The sequence below is a fragment of the Eulemur rufifrons genome, chromosome 8 (genome assembly GCF_041146395.1).
Source record: "Eulemur rufifrons isolate Redbay chromosome 8, OSU_ERuf_1, whole genome shotgun sequence".
In the NCBI taxonomy this organism is placed as follows: Eukaryota; Metazoa; Chordata; class Mammalia; order Primates; family Lemuridae; genus Eulemur; species Eulemur rufifrons.
The window spans coordinates 38694833-38713155 of NC_090990.1; the positions used below are offsets into that span (position 1 = coordinate 38694833).

At 44.2% G+C, this 18323-nt stretch overlaps 1 protein-coding gene across 1 annotated transcript; it reads left to right on the forward strand.

The window, feature by feature from the left end:
- Positions 1 to 549: 549 nt before the first annotated feature.
- Positions 550 to 7251, forward strand: GPX7 (glutathione peroxidase 7). Its single transcript, XM_069477945.1, has 3 exons — positions 550 to 723; positions 4856 to 5117; positions 6463 to 7251. Exons 1-3 carry the CDS (start codon positions 589 to 591, stop codon positions 6624 to 6626), a joined length of 561 nt encoding a protein of 186 aa, XP_069334046.1. The 5' UTR covers positions 550 to 588; the 3' UTR covers positions 6627 to 7251.
- Positions 7252 to 18323: the final 11072 nt, after the last annotated feature.

Here is an 18323-nt window from a genome sequence, read left to right on the forward strand (position 1 = left end):
ACCCAACCCCTTGGTCTTCTCTTCTGCTTTTCCAAGTCCTCACTTTCGGGGAACATTCCATTCATTCGCCTAAATTTTGTAGGCGCCATTCAATCGTCAAAGTGTTTCACATCCATTTTTCTATTACTCGCATTCCATACTGACCAGGTAGATGAGGAAGGGAGGCTAGCCGCACCAAACAGGTGGAGAAACTGGGGCCCAGAGTAGTGGAGTGACCGGCCTAAGGCTAAGGCCACTGTACTACTCAGAGGCTGAGCTCTCAGACCCAGACTTTTGCCTTCTTCTCCCTACAAGTCACTGCATCCTGGAACAAGAGGGGGCCTCGCTGACATAATTTCTGGTCTCAGTGGTCACAATCCTGAAACCATGGCTCTGTGTTCCGGTGCATGAGGGCAGAGTCCAGCGCTTCTGCAGTGCATATGGGGAAACTGAGGTCCGGAGCTAGCTATTCCACCGCCAGCAGAGGAGAACGAGAAGGGGGCCGTGCCTCGCGGGCCGTGCAGCGCCGGAGCCGCCCCCTCCCGCCCCCCACGCCGGTCCCCCCGCCTCGTCTCTGCCCTCGCAATATCGCCACCTCGGAAGCGAGTCATGGTGGCGGCAGTGGCGGCGGCGTGGCTGCTGCTGTGGGCCGCAGCCTGCGAGCAGCGGGAGCAGGACTTCTACGACTTCAAGGCGGTCAACATCCGGGGCAAACTGGTGTCGCTGGAGAAGTACCGCGGCTCGGTGAGTGAGCGTCCGCCGCGGGGCCTCGGAGTCGCCCTGGCAGGGCTGAGGGCGGCGCCCGGCAGCCGGGCCCCTGCTGGGTGTGGCTCCAAGGGGCTCCGGCTGCAGCAGCCTGGCCCTCGCTCCCCACCCCCACTCGGGCATAACACCCCCCACCCACCCCCGGCTCAGCGCCAGCAGATCCTGCGCCTGGTCTGTCCCGCGACTACGTGGCACTGCCCCGGCGCGCAGTGAAACCCGAAACTCTCGCAGTCTACGCCGACTGCGCTCCCAGCACCTTTTTGCAGCGAGGTCCGGATCTCGCCGGGAGGCTGGATGCCCTGGCCCAGCCTTTGCCATTCACGGGTGGAAAAAGTAACCGCAGCATCGTGCGGCCTTTGGCTGTCCCATCCCCAGTTTCCGCATCTGGAACAGGGAGAGTTGCCGATATTGAGTCTATTTGAGAACATGTGGACATGAATGTGCAACGCAGAGGGAGTGATCGTTTTAGATGTATGGGAACCTTACGCGGATCACCCTTTGGAGAGGACACTAAGGCTCAGAGAGGGAAGGCATTTACAAGGCCACACAGCACTGGAAAGCGACAGAGCCTGGAAGAGAAACCCCAACCCCGCTCTATCCGTGGTTCTTTCTAGGCAAACTCCTTAAATGGCAGCTCAGGATAAGATATACAAGAGTCATCCAGGCCGATTGCCCCTTCCTTACCAAGAAGGAATCTAAGCTTAGAGAGGAAGTGTGTCTGGATTGAGTCTTTGAAACAAACGTAGATGTTTAGCAAGACTAAGAACCAAACAGCAAGAGCAGTGTTGGAGGGCTGGGAGGAGGACTTCAAGCAGTATATAAAGCCAGAGACCCAGAGTGGTAGAAGATGGGGCTAGAAGGGTCAGGGAGAGACCAAGAAAGGCCTTGAACACGACATTGAGAGACCTAGACGTTACATTGTGTGTAATGAAAAACCCTCCAAGTCTGTCTCTTCAGGATGGACCTGGGGAGGCTGGTGTGGGAAGGGTGGGGAGTCGAACTCTAATGGAAAGGTGGGCCCAGCACCAGATTTGGTTGAACCACACAAAAGTGGCTGTCAACATTCTTCTCCTGGGGATCGCTTGAGCTCAGGAGTTTGAGGTTGCTGTGAGCTAGGCTGACGCCACGGCACTCACTCTAGCCTGGGCAACAGAGTGAGACTCTGTCTCAAAAAAAAAAAAAAAAAAAAAAACATTCTTCTCCTGGGAGCAAGGCCATCTTTAGTGAAAAAAGTACACTGTAAACCTTGAAATTCTCAATTATGCTGGGAGTCCCGGGGGGCAGTGATCCCTGTCCTGACTGTCCCTCAGGGTGTTGCGAGTTTCAGATGAGATGACAGCATGGAAGCACTTGGTAAACTGTGGAGTGCTCTGTACCTGTGTTTGGTGGATCCCAGCAGGAACCTCATCTAGACTCAGGACAAAGAACCAAGAACAGGGCCCATTCCCATTCAGGCCTCCCTGTCTCTCCAGTGCAGCTCACCAGAGAGCTCACCAGGGCTAGTACCTGCTACTCATTAATTTGTTGTTCATTATTGAACACCTACTGTATACTAGGTACCAGGCCAGGCCCTGGGGATACACTGGTGAACAAAATAGGTAAGTTTCCACTTTAGTAGAGCTTATATGGGGTAGGGAGGGGAGAGATAATAAGCAAGGAACTGAGAAATGAACAAGATCATTGCTAGTAGTAATAAGTGCTAAGTCAAAAATAGAACAAGGTCACATAGCTGCTAAGAAATAGAGTTAGAATTTGAACCCAGGCAATCCAGCTCCAGAGTCCATGACCTTACTTGCCAAGTTTAGAGGGAAACCAGGGAACAGTCAGCCCAGGGAAGCTGTAAATGGTGCTGTCAGTTAACCCAAGCTAGGCCTACCCCTTGGGCAATATGCTCATTCATTCACCTGCAAACATTTACTGGCTTCTACTACATGCCTGCACTGGGTCCAGGGCCCTGGTGACATATCCATGAGCAAGACGGGCACAGCTTATGCCCCCAGGCTAACTGAGGCAACAGTCATTTCGACCAGTGTGGAGTATGGATGAATTGGTGATCACTTGGGAATGTGCTTGCTTACCACATGGGATCATGTACTGGTAAGCCTGAGTGTAATATGTATGTGTGAATGGCTTGTTTGCTTGCTTCTATGTACAAATTTGAGTTTGTGTCTGTGCTTGTATATGTATGTATATAAATTAACTGTGTGTATTTGGGTGTGTCTATTTTTGGTGTATAAGGATCAAGCATTTTGGTTTCAGGGATGGAACTAGAAGCACAATTTTTCCCCCTTCTGAAAGAGTGGGCAGACACACAAGATGTAGGTTAAGCATAAGCAAGCTTTAATGCTGTCATTGCCCAAGGATCCAGCAGGAAAGACACAGGAAGAACCCTAAATGGGGAAGGGAGTTAGGAGTCCCAGTTTCTCATCACCCCAGGCAGATCATGGTACGTGCTGACCTCAAATTAGGGAGGTTGTTCTAATAGCCCCCGGGTCTGTGTCCTTCCTCATCTGGTAGGGGTAGGGTACAGGAATTACAGCTCAGTGGTTCAATCATCTAGACCAGTGGTTCTCACCTGGGAGTGATTTTTCCCTCCAGGGGATATTTGGCAATGTCTGGAGACATTTTTGATCATCAAGACTAGGCATCTAGTGAGTAGAGGCCAGATATGCTGCCACACATCCCCCAATGAATGAACAGGAGGACAGCTCCCCACAAAACAAAGAATTATCTGGCCCCAAATGTCAATAGTGCTGAGGCTGAGAAGCCCTATCTAGCCTGAGCAATCTGTGCTTTTGCCTGTCCAGTGTTCCAGGCAGCCCCTGGGAGGTGGCCCTCTTTATGGGGCTAGCTGGTATAATGCCAGCTCTTTTCAAAAAATGGCCAGGAAGATAGGGCTAGGCTGCCCAGACACAGGGTAGTATTTAAAAATCCTTTAATAATATATAGCTAGAAGCTAAAAACATAGCATTGGTGCCAGAATTGCAGTGTTATAATCAAGTTCCATCAGCCAGCTTGATATTTATTGCCTAAAGGCTTTAATAAATCTAGGGATTAGTCTAGGAATCAAAAAAGTGGTATTTGGGCCAAGCAAGGTAGCTCATGCCTATAATCCTAGCACTCTGGGAGGTTGAGGCAGGAGAATCACTTGAGGTCAGGAATTCAAGACCAGCCTGAGCAAGAACAAGACCCTGTCTCTACTAAAATAGTAAAAATTAGCCAGGCATGGTGGCACACACCTGTAGTCCCAGCTACTCAGGAGGCAGAGGCAGGTGGATCTCTTGAGCCCAGGAGTTTGAGGTTGCTGTGAGCTAGGCTGACACCACGGCACTCTAGCCCAGGAAACAGAGGGAGATTTTGTCTCAAAAAAAAAAAAAAAGTGGTATTTGTTTGCTGGAGAGGAGGGGGACAAAAAGGGATTTCCCTGGGGTTCTGGGGATCTTTTTATCTAGAAAACCTGTGTCTATGTACCCATGCAGGTATCTGTGATATTGTGTATGTGTGCACACTTACTCATTCAGCTGACACTGAGATTTTTCCATAGGCCAGGCCCAGAGATGAAGTGGACATAACTCCTGCCCTCAGTAGGTTCACGTTCTAGAAGGGAGACTGACACACACCCGGGCAACTATGTGGAGTGATAAGTGCTAGGTGACTGAGCCAAAAATTGAACCCAGGTCTGCCTTTCTACTTCCCCACGTCACCTCCCAGTGTGTGCTCACCAGTGTGTATGCCTTTCTCTGTTAATGTGCTATGTGTGTTTGTGGGCACATGTGATGTTTGCTATATACGCTTATGTCATGGGGCATGTGCATACCCATTTATGTGTATTGTGTACTTACACTCACAAACGTTCATGTATGTGTGCACCCATCTGTAAGCCCCTGCAATGCTTGATTTCATATGTGCCTGTGTGCGTGTGTTTATGTGTATGTGAGGGCATTGCACACTGTATATATGTGTACAGAGTGATCTTGTATGTGTGAGAGAACATTAATTGTTGAGGGAGTCACATATGTGGTCATGTCAGAGCATGTATCAGTGCATGCCTGCCTCCTCACTGAGTTGTGTATGTGTCTGGGCTTTGTTTTGTTTTGTTTTTGCCACGCAGGTGTCCCTGGTCGTGAACGTGGCTAGCCAGTGCGGCTTCACAGACCAGCACTACCGAGCCCTGCAGCAGCTGCAGCGGGACCTGGGTCCCCACCACTTCAACGTGCTTGCCTTTCCCTGCAACCAGTTTGGCCAACAGGAGCCCGACAGCAACAAGGAGATTGAGAGCTTTGCCCGCCGCACCTACAGTGTCTCATTCCCCATGTTTAGTAAGGTCGCCGTCACCGGCACTGGTGCCCACCCTGCCTTCAAGTACCTGACAGGTGAGTTCTGGTCCTTTTTATTCCCTCACCTTCCCTCAGATGGCTGAGGTTGTGGTTCCCTGGGCAGGCGAAGCCACTGGCTGGCTGGGCAACCTGGGGCCCTTTCCTCTTCCTGACTCGTTCAGGTGGGTTGATGTTTCGTTCCAGCACTAATCTCTAAGGGGGGTGGGGGCAGGTACTGGCTAAGGGCTATTCCTGCCTAAGAATATCTCCGCGCCTGCTGCCTTGAAGTTCTCCTTCAGAGTCAGTCTTGTGGACTTTTCTGGGATCCTGCTCCCACATTCAGGGGCTCCTAGAAGGAGACTGGGCCCCCATGTTTTAGTCAGTCTGAATTAGTTGAGTTTATGGACTTACGATGGAGCAATCACGGCACAGACAGGGGACTCCACGTGCCTGGAGAAGGCTGACCAAGATGACTGACAGGCATCTCCTGCCCTGAGTCAGAGGCAAAGTCTACAGGCCATGAGAAACCTTCTGAGTTAAAATACCAGATCTGAATATTTGAGAACTAGATCCCTTCTCTAGCCCCAGAAGCCTCAGAGCCACAAAATGGGTCATAGTCTATGCTTGTCATTAGGGTCCTGTGTCCTCCCTCTGGCCCTCCTCCTCCTTTGGAAGCTCCATTTTTGCCTTTTCTCACCTCATGCTTCTGGTTACCTTTGTATCTCTCACGACCACCAGCACCACCCCACAACCCATTCACCTGGAAGGGTAAATGAGAAACAAGAGTGTAGCAAACAAAAGGTCCCTCACGGAGGCACATTTGAGTTTTGCTCTGTGGGTCAGTCTTAATGTTTGCTTTTTTCCTGTGTGCTTTTGTTAGTTTCTTCTCAGTTCCCATAGTTATAGATCAAACCTGGCCTTGCTTTAGAAGCAGCTGGGGGACTCTAAAAAATGCATAACCCTGAGTCCTACTGAAGAAGCCCTCCTGCCCCCCCCCAATGATTCTGATGCAACCAGTCCATGGACTAACATTTGGAAACCATTAAGATTTAATCAGAGAATAGGGTGTAGACTATAGTACAGACTACAGTCTACTGTAGTATAGACTATAGTAGTTTGAGGTTATAAATAAAGGAGGATTTGACACTGCTCTATCAAGCACGTCACAGAATACTAAAGCAGTCGTTCTCAACCTTGGCCCCATATCAGAATCTCCTGGAGAGCTTTTGAAAAATACTGATGCGTGAGTCTTAACCTCAGAGATTCTGATGTAAGTGGTCTGGGGTGTGGACTGGACATCAGGATTATACTGCCTCAAGGGAAAGATGGACACTGACTATGGAATTCCAGGAGAGGGTGCACAGGGAAGCACACTTTGTTCTCATTCTTCCTTCTTCTCTAGAGACTTCTGGGAAGGAGCCCACCTGGAACTTCTGGAAGTATCTAGTCGCCCCAGATGGAAAGGTGGTAGGAGCTTGGGACCCAACCGTGTCAGTGGAGGAGATCAGGCCCCAGATCACAGCGCTTGTGAGGAAGCTCATCCTGAGGAAGCGAGAAGACTTATAACTACTGTTTTCTACTCTTCCACCACCCCCATCCCATCCACCTGTCCCCACCAACGCAAACTCAGATGGTGCTTCAAAAGGAGAGATCCACTGACTCTCCTTCCTTCACTCTTACTCTACCTGTCCCATCACTCCTGTGGGGGAAAAATTCTAGTATTTTGATTATTTGAATCTTAGAGCAACAAATAGGAACTCCTGGCCAATGAGAACTCCTGACCAGTGAATCATCAGCCAATAAGAACCTCTAGCCAGTGAAAACATGTGGCAAATAGAAGTATCAAGCAATAATCTCCCACCCCGTAAGATTTCTATAAAATGGGACCAATTCCTACCTCACAGGGCTGTTGTGAGGATTGGGATGAAATATCTGTGAAAGTGCCTAGGGCAATGCCAGCTAAATAGGAGACATTCAATAAACATTTTTTGCATATAAATGAAAAAATAACTTGTGATCAATAAAAACTCTCATCCAACAAGAACTTCTAGCCAATGGGACTCCAGAGGAAACATTTAGTACTTGTTGTTGTTTCCTCTGTATTATTTTTTTAATTACAAAAGAAATGCAAGTTCATTGTAAAAATCCAAACAATACAGCACAATATAAAATAAAAAATGAAAGTATCCTCTTTATTTCTTATAATCTCACTCATTATTAGCAACTTGGTATAAAGCCTTCCAGGCCTTTTTTAAATCAAGCTAATCATTATTGCCCAATAAGAATTCACTGACCAAAAGTATACTACTTTAACAAATAGGCAAAGGATATGATTAGATAATTCACAGAAGACTATAGGATATGAAAGGATGTTCAGCCTCATTCAAGGTAGACAGATTTTTAAAATGATAATACTAATTCTTGGTAAGGATGTGGGGAAATGGGCATTCACTTAAACCATTGGTGGGACAATAAACTGGCATAAGTTTTTGGAGGGCGGTTTGGCAATATCTTTGAAAATAAAATGTTTCTACACTTTGACCCATTATTTCCCTTTCTAGAAGACCCCCAACATGTACAAATATATGTATAATAATACGTATGTACACTGTTCAGAATAGTGAAAATTTGGATGCAACCCATATGCCCATCAGTATGGGTCTGATAATAAATTATGGTACAAATCCAAATGCCAAGCTAATATAGATATTAAAATAAATTAGACCTCAATATGCCACCATAGACAGTTTTCCAAAAGTGAAAAAGGGTAAGTTATAAAACAGAATGAACAGGCCGGGTGCGGTGGCTCACACCTGTAATCCTAGCACTCTGGGAGGCCGAGGCGGGTTGATCGCTCAAGGTCAGGAGTTCGAGACCAGCCTGAGCAAGAGCGAGACCCCATCTCTACTAAAAATAGAAAGAAATTATCTGGCCAATTAAAAATATATATAGAAAAAATTAGCCGGGCATGGTGGCGCATGCCTGTAATCCCAGCTACTTGGGAGGCTGAAGCAGAAGGATTGCTTAAGCCCAGGAGTTTGAGGTTGCTATGAGCTAAGCTGACACCACGGCACTCATTCTAGCCTGGGCAACAGAGCGAGACTCTGTCTCAAAAAAAAAAAAAAAAAAAAATGAACACATAAACACACACACCCCAAAAATATGAACAAGTATAATTTTTATTTTATTTTATTTTTTAGAGACAAGATCTCACTCTGGATCTTGTCTCTTGTCAGGCTGGAGTGCAATGACATCATAATAGCTCACTGAAGCCTCGAACTCTTGGGCTCAAGGGATCCTCCCGCCTTAGCCTCCTGAGTAGCTGGGGCTACAGTTGCACACCACCATGCCCAGCTAATTTTTAGATTTTTTTAGAGATGGGGTCTCACTATGTTGCCAGGCTGGTCTTGAATTCCTGGCCTCAAGCAATCCTCCCACCTCAGCCTCCTAGAGCAGTGACATCACAGGCATGAACCACAGCACCCAGCCCAACAAGTATAATATTTTTATTAAAAACTTACAATGTTAAGTGTATATATAAACCAAACTGTTAATGGTGGTCGTCTTTGTGGTGGTAGAGTGAGATCACAGGAGTCGTTTTTATTAAGTATTTCTGTAATGTTTGAATTTTGTATGTAAAATACATACTTCACTTTTACGTAAGTATAAAAAGAGGCAGCTGGAAACTGGAGTGATGGGCAAAGTCACTGTGCTCAGTAAACCATAGGCCAATGAGAACTTTATTTTTACTTTACCAAGGCCACTCTTCTAGAAGTCTGGAGACTCAGATTCAAGTCCTGACTGTGCCCCTGATTCACAGACTGAGCAAATTGTTCCCTCTCTGCTGTCCTCCATTTTCCCACTGGACAACAAAAGGGTTGAACTGTGTTTGGAGTCCTCACAGTCTCCCGTAATGGTCCTTTTCAAAAGCTCCCCAGAGAACAGTGAGGGCTATCTGTGAGCTGATCACAAGCCCCCCGTGGTGGCCTCCAGCCTGCCCTTATGCACCCTGCTCTAAGCTCCCACTCTGCATTTGCTCATGTGTACACACACACACCCCTACACACAATGAAACCCAGACATCGGAAATGTTCATGATGGATATCTCAGAACCACATTCTCCCACAGCTACCTCCCCGCTCTATACCCACTGCCTCTACCACCCATATTTGCACCTTACCTCACCGCACTTACAGAAGCTATCGCTTAGCTCCTTACTGTGAAATCCAGTGAACATCTCTCTGACCTTATCCTACTTGACTGCTCAGACACCTCTGCCATCGCTGCTGTGCTCTTCTCCCTGACACATTCTTTTCCCCCTTCTGCCCCTGTCTTGCCTCAGTTTCCCTCCATCTCTCTGAGTGCTCCTTCCTTCTCCACAGGCTCCTTCCTCGTGGGTCTTCCTTAGGGTTCCAGTCTGGTCCCTTTTCTCACCCGAAGTACTTCCACAGCTACCTTGTTTGTTCTCATGGTTTTGAGCACCATCTGTACACTGATGACACCCAAATCTCGACCTTGCATCCACGCTGGACTCATATCCATCTGCCTACTGGCATCTCTACAGACACCTCAATTCAATATGTATAGAACTAAACTCATCATCATGTTTCCCCGACACATCTGCGCTCCCTCCCACCCAGTCTTTGCATCTCTCAAGCTGCCTCTCTCTTTTTCCTTTCTTGAGACAGGGTCTCACTCTGCTGCCCAGGCTGGTGTGATCGTGTGATCATAGCTCACTGTAACCTCGAACTCCTGGGCTCAAGCAGTTCTGCTTCAGCCTCTGGAGTAGCTAGGAGTACCGACATGCGCCACCACACCCAGTTATTTTTTATTTTTATTTTTTTGCAGAGATGAGGTCTCACCATTGCCCAGGCTGGTCTCAAACTCCTGGCCTCAAGCAACCGTCCTGCCTTGGCCTCCCTAAGTGCTAGGGTGGGCTAAGTCCAGCCCACCAAGCTTTCTCTTTCACATACCCCTCACTTGCTCACTTGCTCCCTGGCTTATAATACTCTAGTCTCACCATTTAAGCAACTGCCCTCCCTTCCCCCACCTCAGCACCATGCCTGGCCCTTATGGATTAGGTCAGCATGAATTGCATGGTAAGCATTTTGAGCTTCAGCTCCATGCCTCTTCCTGACTAGACCCTATCTGGAAATGAAAATGAGCAAACCATTTCCCCAGAAACTGAGAGTCCATCTGAGGATTTTACACTTCCAATTAGACCTGCATGCCTATAGACCTTTCAGCTTCCTGCTGTTCCTAAGTCCCCTCTAACAAGTGCAAGAATCCTCCAGGAAAAATGTCTCTTTAAATCCTTATCAACTGTCACCTTAGTCATTGGTTAACCAGTATCTGCTAATATCTTAATTTTAAATTAATCCTTTGGTTATCAGCTAACATTTGAATAGTTAATATTTGATTATCTACTAACACTTTAATTATCTTCTAACATCTTATTTGTGAGCCCAATACCTTATTTATTAGGTTATGCCTTTGTATTTAGTAGTTTAGCTATTTGCTACACCTTAATTATGAATCAATATTCTAGTTTTCTGCTTAAATCTTATTACTGCTCCCTTTAGCTATCTGCTGTCTGCTGAGTTTAGAGTAGATGAGCAAGCCAGATACAACCAGTTAGGAATTTGGGGAGAAGGTCATTTCTGGCTACAGATATGATAAAGGCCTCTGTCTTTTGCTGGGCTCTCTTTCACCCCCAGATGATTCTCTTTCAACATCAACATCAGGTCCTGAGAGAAAAGGAGGTCCCAACCTAATTACTTATTTGCTTCTCTGAGCCAGGCTAGAGCGTGGAGAGAGGAGGATGTGACTGTGAGGGGACTTCCTGGAACATTGTGCTTGAAAGGGACATTCACTCATCAACAAATATTTCTTGAGCCCTACTTATATGTCCGGTTCTAATGATACAAAAGTAAACAAAACAGGCCATGTTCTGAGTTGGGCATAGTGGCTCATTCCTATAATCCCAGCAACTTGGGACGCTGTCGCAGGGAGATTCCTTGAGCCCAGGAGGTGGAGGCTGCAGTGACCTATGATGATGCCACTGCATTCCAGACAGAGCAAGACTCCACCTCTTAAAAAAAAAAAAAAAAAAAGAATGTTCCCAGCTGCTATGGCACTTACAGAATAGTGGAAAAGACAAACATTAAACAAATAATTACATCAATTATTATATAATCTAATTATGATAAGGACCAGGAAGAAGTACAGGGGGCTACAAGCATGTATAAAAGGGCACTTGGCCAGGCACAGTGGCTCACACCTGTAATCCCAGCATTTTTGGAGGCCAAGGCAGGAGGATCACTTGAGCCCAGGAGTTCAAGACCAGCCTGGGCAACATAGCAAGACCCTATCTCTACAAAAAATTTTAAAATTAGCTAGATTTGGTGGTGTACAACTGCCATCCTAGCTACTCAGGAGGTTGAGGCAGGAGGATTGCTTGAGCCCAGAAGTTCAAGACCAGCCTGGGCAGCACAGTGAGACCCCCATCTCAGAAAAAGAAACAAATAAATAAATAATAAATAAAATTTGTGTGGAGCCACAAATTGACCAGCCAAGACAATCTTGAGCAAAGAGAACAAAGCTGGTGGCATGACACTACCTGATTTCAAACTATATTACAAAGCTATAATAATTAAAACAGCACAGGCCAGGCAAACTGGCTCATACCTGTAATCCCAGTACCTTGGGGGGCCAAGGCAGGAGGACTGCTTGAGGCCAGGAGTTCAAGACCAGCCTGGGCAACATGTGCCTGTAGTCTTAGCTACTTGGGAGGCTGAGCCAGGAGGATCTCTTCAAGCCCAGGAATTCAAGATTACAGTGAGCTATGATTGTGCCACTGCACTCCAGCCTGGGCGACAGAGTGAAATCCTGTCTCTGGAGAAAAAAAAACAAACATAGTATTGGCATAAAAATACACACATAGACCAATGGAACCAAATAGAGAGCCAAGAAATGAACCCATACATTTTCAATCAATTGATTTTTGACAAAGGAGGCAAGAACACACAATGGAAAAAGGATAGACTCTTCAGCAAAGGGTGTTGGGAAAACTGGATATCCACATACAGAAGAATGAAATTGGTCTCTTGTCTCACACCATATACAAAAATCAACTCAAAATGGATTAAAGTTTCAATGTAAGACCTGCAACTGTAAGACTAGTAGAAGAAAACACAGGTGGAAAACTACATGACATTGGTCTGGACAATGATTTTTTGGATTTGACCCTAAAAGCTTAGACAACAAAAGCAAAAATAGACAAATGAGATTACATCAAACTAAAAACTTTCTGCACAGCAAAGGAAACAATTAGCATAGTGAAGAGACAACCTACAGATTGGGAGAAAATATTTGTAAGCCACATATCTTATAAGGGGTTAATATCAAAAATATATAAGGAATGCAACTCAATAGCAAGAAAACAAATAACCAATTTAAAAATAGGCAAAGATCTGAATAGATATTTCTCAAAAGATGACAAACAAATGGCTAGCAGATATATGAAAAATGCTTACTATCACTAATCATTAGGGAAATGCAAATTAAAATCACAAGGAGATACAACCTCACACCTGCCAGAATGGCTACTAACAAAGAGAAAAAGGATAACAAGTGTTGGTGAGGACATAGAGAAAAAGAAACCCTTGTATGCTGTAGGTGGGAATGTAAATTAGTACAGCCAGTATGGAAAACTGTATGGACGTTCCTCAAAAGACTAAAAATAGAATTGCCATGTGATCCAGCAATCCCACTTCTGGGTATATATACAAAGGATTTGACATTCAAATGTCGGAGAGATATGTGCACTCCCATGTTCATTGCAGAATGATTCCCAAGTTATGGAATCAATCTAGGTGTCTACCAATGGATGAATGGATAAAGAAAATGTGATATGTATACAAAATGTATTATTAGCCTTAGCAAAGAATGAAATTCTGTCATCTGCGACAATATGGATGAACCTCACACCAAGTAAGATAAGCCAGGCATAGAAAGACAAAAACCGCATTATCTCACTTATATGTAGAATCTAAAATAGTCAAATTCACAAAAGCAGAGAGAATGGTGGTTAACAGAGGCTGGGGGTTAGGGGAATGGTAAGATGTTGGTCAAAAGGTACAAGGTTTCAGTTAGACAAGAGGAAGAACTTTTTTGAGATCTATTGCATAGCATGGTGAATATAGCTAATAATAATGTATTATTATTGTTATACAGTATTATACATATATACAATATTATTATTATTAGCATTTTCTAAATTGCTAAGAGTAAATTTCAAATGCTCTCACCACAAAAAATAAGTATTTGAGGTGATGAATAGTTTAATTAGCTTATTTTAGTCATTCTACATTTATATATATAAATACATATATATAATAACATTACTTTGGATCCCATAAAAATATATAATAATTTGTTAATTTACAATAAAACAAAATAAAGAGGATAACCCAATTGAAAAATAGGCAAAACAAACATTTTGCCAAAGAAGATACAGGCATGCCTTGTTTTATTGTGCTTTGCTTTACAATGCTCTGCAGATATTGTGGTTTTCACCAATTGAAGGTTTGTGGCAACCCTGCCTCAAGCAAGTTGGTGCCATTTTTCCAGCAGCATGTGCTTGCTTTGTGTCTCTGTGTCATATTTTGGTCATTCTTGCAATATTTCAAACCTTTAAATTATTATTGTTTGGGGTTGCCACAAACCACACCCCATATAAGACAGTGAACTTAGTCAATAAATGTTGTGTGTGTTCTGACTGCTCCAGTGACTGGCCATTCCTCCAGCTCTCTCCCTCTCCTCGGGCCTCCCTATTCCCTGAGACATAAGAATATTGAAATCAGGCCAGTTAATACCCTATAATGGCCTCTAAGTGTTCAAGTGAAAGGAAGAGTCACACATTTCTCCTTTTAAATCAAAAGCAAGAAATGACTAAGCTTTGGGATAAAGGCATATAGACAGCCTAGATAGGCCAAAAGCTAGGCCTCTTGTACCAAACAGTCAAATTGTGAATGCAAAGAAAAAATTCTTCAAGGAAATTAAAAATGCTTCTCCAGGGAACACATAAATGGTAAGAAAGCAAAACAGCTTTATTGCTGATATAGAAAAAGTTTTAGTGGTCTGGAGAGAAGATCAAACCAGCCACAACATTCCCTTAAACCAAAACCCAATCCAGAGCAAGACCCTAACTCTCTTTAACTCTATGAAGGCAAAGGGAGGTGAGGAATCTGCAGAAGAAAAGTTTGAAGCTAGGAAAGGTTCATTCATGAGGTTTAAGGAAAGAAGCCTACTCCATAACATAAAAGTACAAGATGAAGCAGCCAGTGCTAATGGAGAAGCTGCAGCAAGTTATCCAGATCTGGCTAAGATCATTGATGAAGGTGTCTACACTAAACAACAGACTTTCAGTGTAGATGAAATAGCCTTATGTTGGAAAAAGATGCCATCTAGGACCTTCATTAGCTAGAGAGAAGTCAATGCCTTGCTTCAAAGCTTCAAAGGATAGGCTGACCCTCTTGTTAGGGCTAATGCAGCTGGTGACTTTAAGTTGAAGCCAAAGCACCTTTACCATTCCAAAAATCCTAGGGCCCTAGAAATGAAATGACAGAGCCTAGATAACAGCATATCTGTTCATAGCATGGTTTACTGAATATTTTCAGCCCATTCTTGAGACCTGCTGCTCACAAAAATGGTTCCTTTCAAAATATTGTTGCTCATTGACAATGCACCTAGTCACCCAGGAGCTCTGATGAAGATACACAAGGAGATGAATGTTGTTTTCATGCCTGCTAACACAACATCCATTCTGCAGCCCATGGATCAATGAGTAATTTCAACTTCCAAGTCTTATCATTTAAGAAATATTAATCCATCACATAAGGCTATAGCTGTCATAGACAGTGATTCTTCTGATGGACTGGGCAAAGTAACTTGTATATGCACTGGGAAACCAAAAAATTTATGTGACTCACTTTATTGTAATATTCACTTTATTGCAGTGGTCTGGAACTGAACCCACGATATCTCTGAAGTACTGCTGTATATGAATGGCTAATAAGCACATGAAAGCTATTCATCATTAGCCATTAGGGAAATACAAATTAAAACCACAACGAGAAACCACTGCACATCTATAAGAATGGTTCAAATAAAAAATATTGACAATACCAAATGTTAGTGAGGATATAGAGCCCTGACTCTTACACACTGCAGTGAAAATGCAAAATGGTACAGGAAAACAATTTGGCAATTTCTAATAAAGTTAAACATACATCTACCATATAATCCAGAAATTTTAATCCTAGCTAATCCACTACGAGAAATGAAAACACGTGTCCAAAAAAAATGAAAGCATATGTGCAAAAATGTATATATTTAATAGTAACTTTATTCATAATAGTCCCAAACTAGAAACAACCCAAATGCCCATTAACAGTGGAATGGATAAACAAATTGTAGAATTTCCATATAATAAAATACTACTCAACAATAAAAAGAAAGGAACTACTTGTACATGCAGCAATTCTGTGTATCTCAAAGGCATCATGGTGAGCAAAAGAAGCTGGACACAAAAGAGGACATACTATTTGATTCCATTAATATAATATAAAATTCAAGATAGGCAGAACTAATCTTTAAGGACAGAGAGCAGAGCAGTGGTGTGTAAGGCAAGGCTCAGGGAGAAAAGGGCTGATGACAAATGGGCACAAGGGATGGTGACAGGTGATGGAAATGTGCTATATTTCGACTGTGGTGGTGGTTACATGGATGTATACATTTGTCAAGACTCACCAAACTGTACACTTAAGATGGGTGTATTTTATCATTTATAAAATATATCTCAATAAGATTGATTTTAAAAGAAAAAATTCAAAAGAAGTATCATTGTTTAAAATAGCAATAAAGAATTAGAAGGAACCTGAATGTCCAAGAGAATGGAAAATAAATCATATATTCACTAACTGGAAAATTATATAGCAGCAAAAATAAATGAACCAGGTAGAGCATACACATCAATATAGACAAAACTCACAAACAGAAGACTGAATGAAAAAGCAAGTTCCAGAAGACAACATACAGTATGATGCTATTTACTTAAAATTTAATCACCTGCAAAGCAATTCCATACATTGCTCAAAGATCTATATATATGTGAGCATAAATAAGAACATGGGAATGATAAATACCAAATTTGAGAGAGCAGTTACCCCTTCGGGGAATAGGTAGGAGTACACAGGTGATTTCAAACCAGATTGATCAATTTTTTTATTTCTTAAACTGAGTGGAGGATACGTGGATGGTCCTTGTATTAATATTATTCTTTATGTCATTTTGTGTGTCTTAAAGATTTACAAGCAAAACAGACAGCAAACCAACAGAAAACCTAGAAGGAAAGGGTGGCCACAGAGTGGAGAACAGCCTAGCTGGAATCCGATCTGGGCCACCATCCTGATTTGTCCCTAGATTTGACGTTCCACTGAGGCTAGGTCACTTCTCTCAGAGCGGGACGCAAAGAGCTTCACTCTGCAAGAGAAGGGAAAGCACCCTTCCTGAGCTGGCACTCAGAGAGACTTGATGCCTGCCTTGTCCTTTCTTTGCAAGCTGGTACTTGAGCCTGGCTGGGGTTTGGGGGTGAAGGGCGGGCTGATCAGTGGTGGCATCCACATAGTCACACAGGCACAGCTGGGGGCAGGAGGCAAAGGAGGGGGGCGCTGCTGGCGTTCTGCCCAGGCCAGAGGCCAGGGACCCACTGTGGACCACACAAGCAGCCAAGTCTGGATACTAGTCCTGCCTAGACCATAGATCTCTGTGTGACATTGAGCAGAATCAGCTACTGGAGCCACAGGTTGCCCTCAAGTTGTCACCTCCATTGATGCAGTTACCGGGCTGCATGGCTGATCATAGCAAAGGGACAAAGGGACATTTCTTTCTGACCCTCTCTGGGGGGACACAGCTCCCAGAAAAAAAGCTGCAGAGGTCTAGAAGGCATTGTTTTGAGAGCTGCCGCAAAAGGGGCTTCCTGTTAAGGCTTGCCCAGTGCCAGACTTTACACTCCTCCATCTCACTGCCGTATATACAGAGAGGTAAAGTAACCAGCCTACATTCACATAGCAAGTGACTGCAACTTCTTACCTGTATATCCTTAGGCAAGTTTCTTAACCTCTCTGGGTCTCAGTTTTCCTATCCATAAAGTGGGTGCATAATTGCATGTATATATGTACCTGGAAGACTTCATACCAAGACTTCATACTAATAGAGATATTTCTGTTTGGTGAAATTATGAGTGGTTTTTATCTGTTTCTCTTTATTTTTTTTTAGAAACAGAGTCTTTCTCTGGGCTCAGGCAATCCTCCCATCTCAGCCTCCCAAGTAGGCAGGACTACAGGCCAAGTACCACTACACCCTGCTAATTTTTTAGTAGAGACGGGAATCTCACTATGTTTGCCCAGGCTGGTCTCAAACCCCTGGTGTCAAGCAATCCTCCAGCCTTGGTCTCCCAAAGTACTGGGATTATAGGTGTGAGCCATCACATTATGCCCAGCTGATTTTTATTTTTTCTTTTGGTTTATCTGTATTTTCTAATTTGTTCGGGGTTTTTTGTTTGTTTTGTTTTGTTTTTGTTTTTTTGACCCAGCTAGAGTGCAGGGTCATCACAGCTCACAGCAACCTCAAACTCCTCCTAGGGCTCAAGCGATCCTCCTGCTTCAACTTTCCAAGTACCTAGGACAACAGACAGGCACTACCACGTCTGGCTAATTTTTCTATTTTTTGTAGACTGGGTCTCGCTCTTGCTCAGGCTGGTCTCAAACTCCTGGCTTCAAGTGATCCTACAGGTGTGAGCCACCGTGCCCAGCCTAATTTGTTGTTTTATAATGAATATGCATTTGTTGTTCTTAATTCTTCTTAATGGGGAGAGTAGTACTACACAAGATTGTTGTGAAAATTAAAGGAGATAATGAAAAGCTCAGAGCATAATTTCTAGTTTCCAGTGTTCTCCCTGCCCACCCTTCCCTCCTATACTTTCTTTCCCTTCTGGTGTTGGGCACTCTGGCCCCAAGACCTCAGTTCAAGAGGGAGAAGCCGGTGGTACAGGACTCTGACCAGTTACTGGCTGTGTGGTTTGGGGTGAACTATTTAACCTCCCTGAGTCTCAGTTATCTTACCTGCAAAATGGGAAGACTAACACCCACCTCAGAGGAAGTTTTCAAGACTACATGACATACAGGATGGGAAATTTCCTGG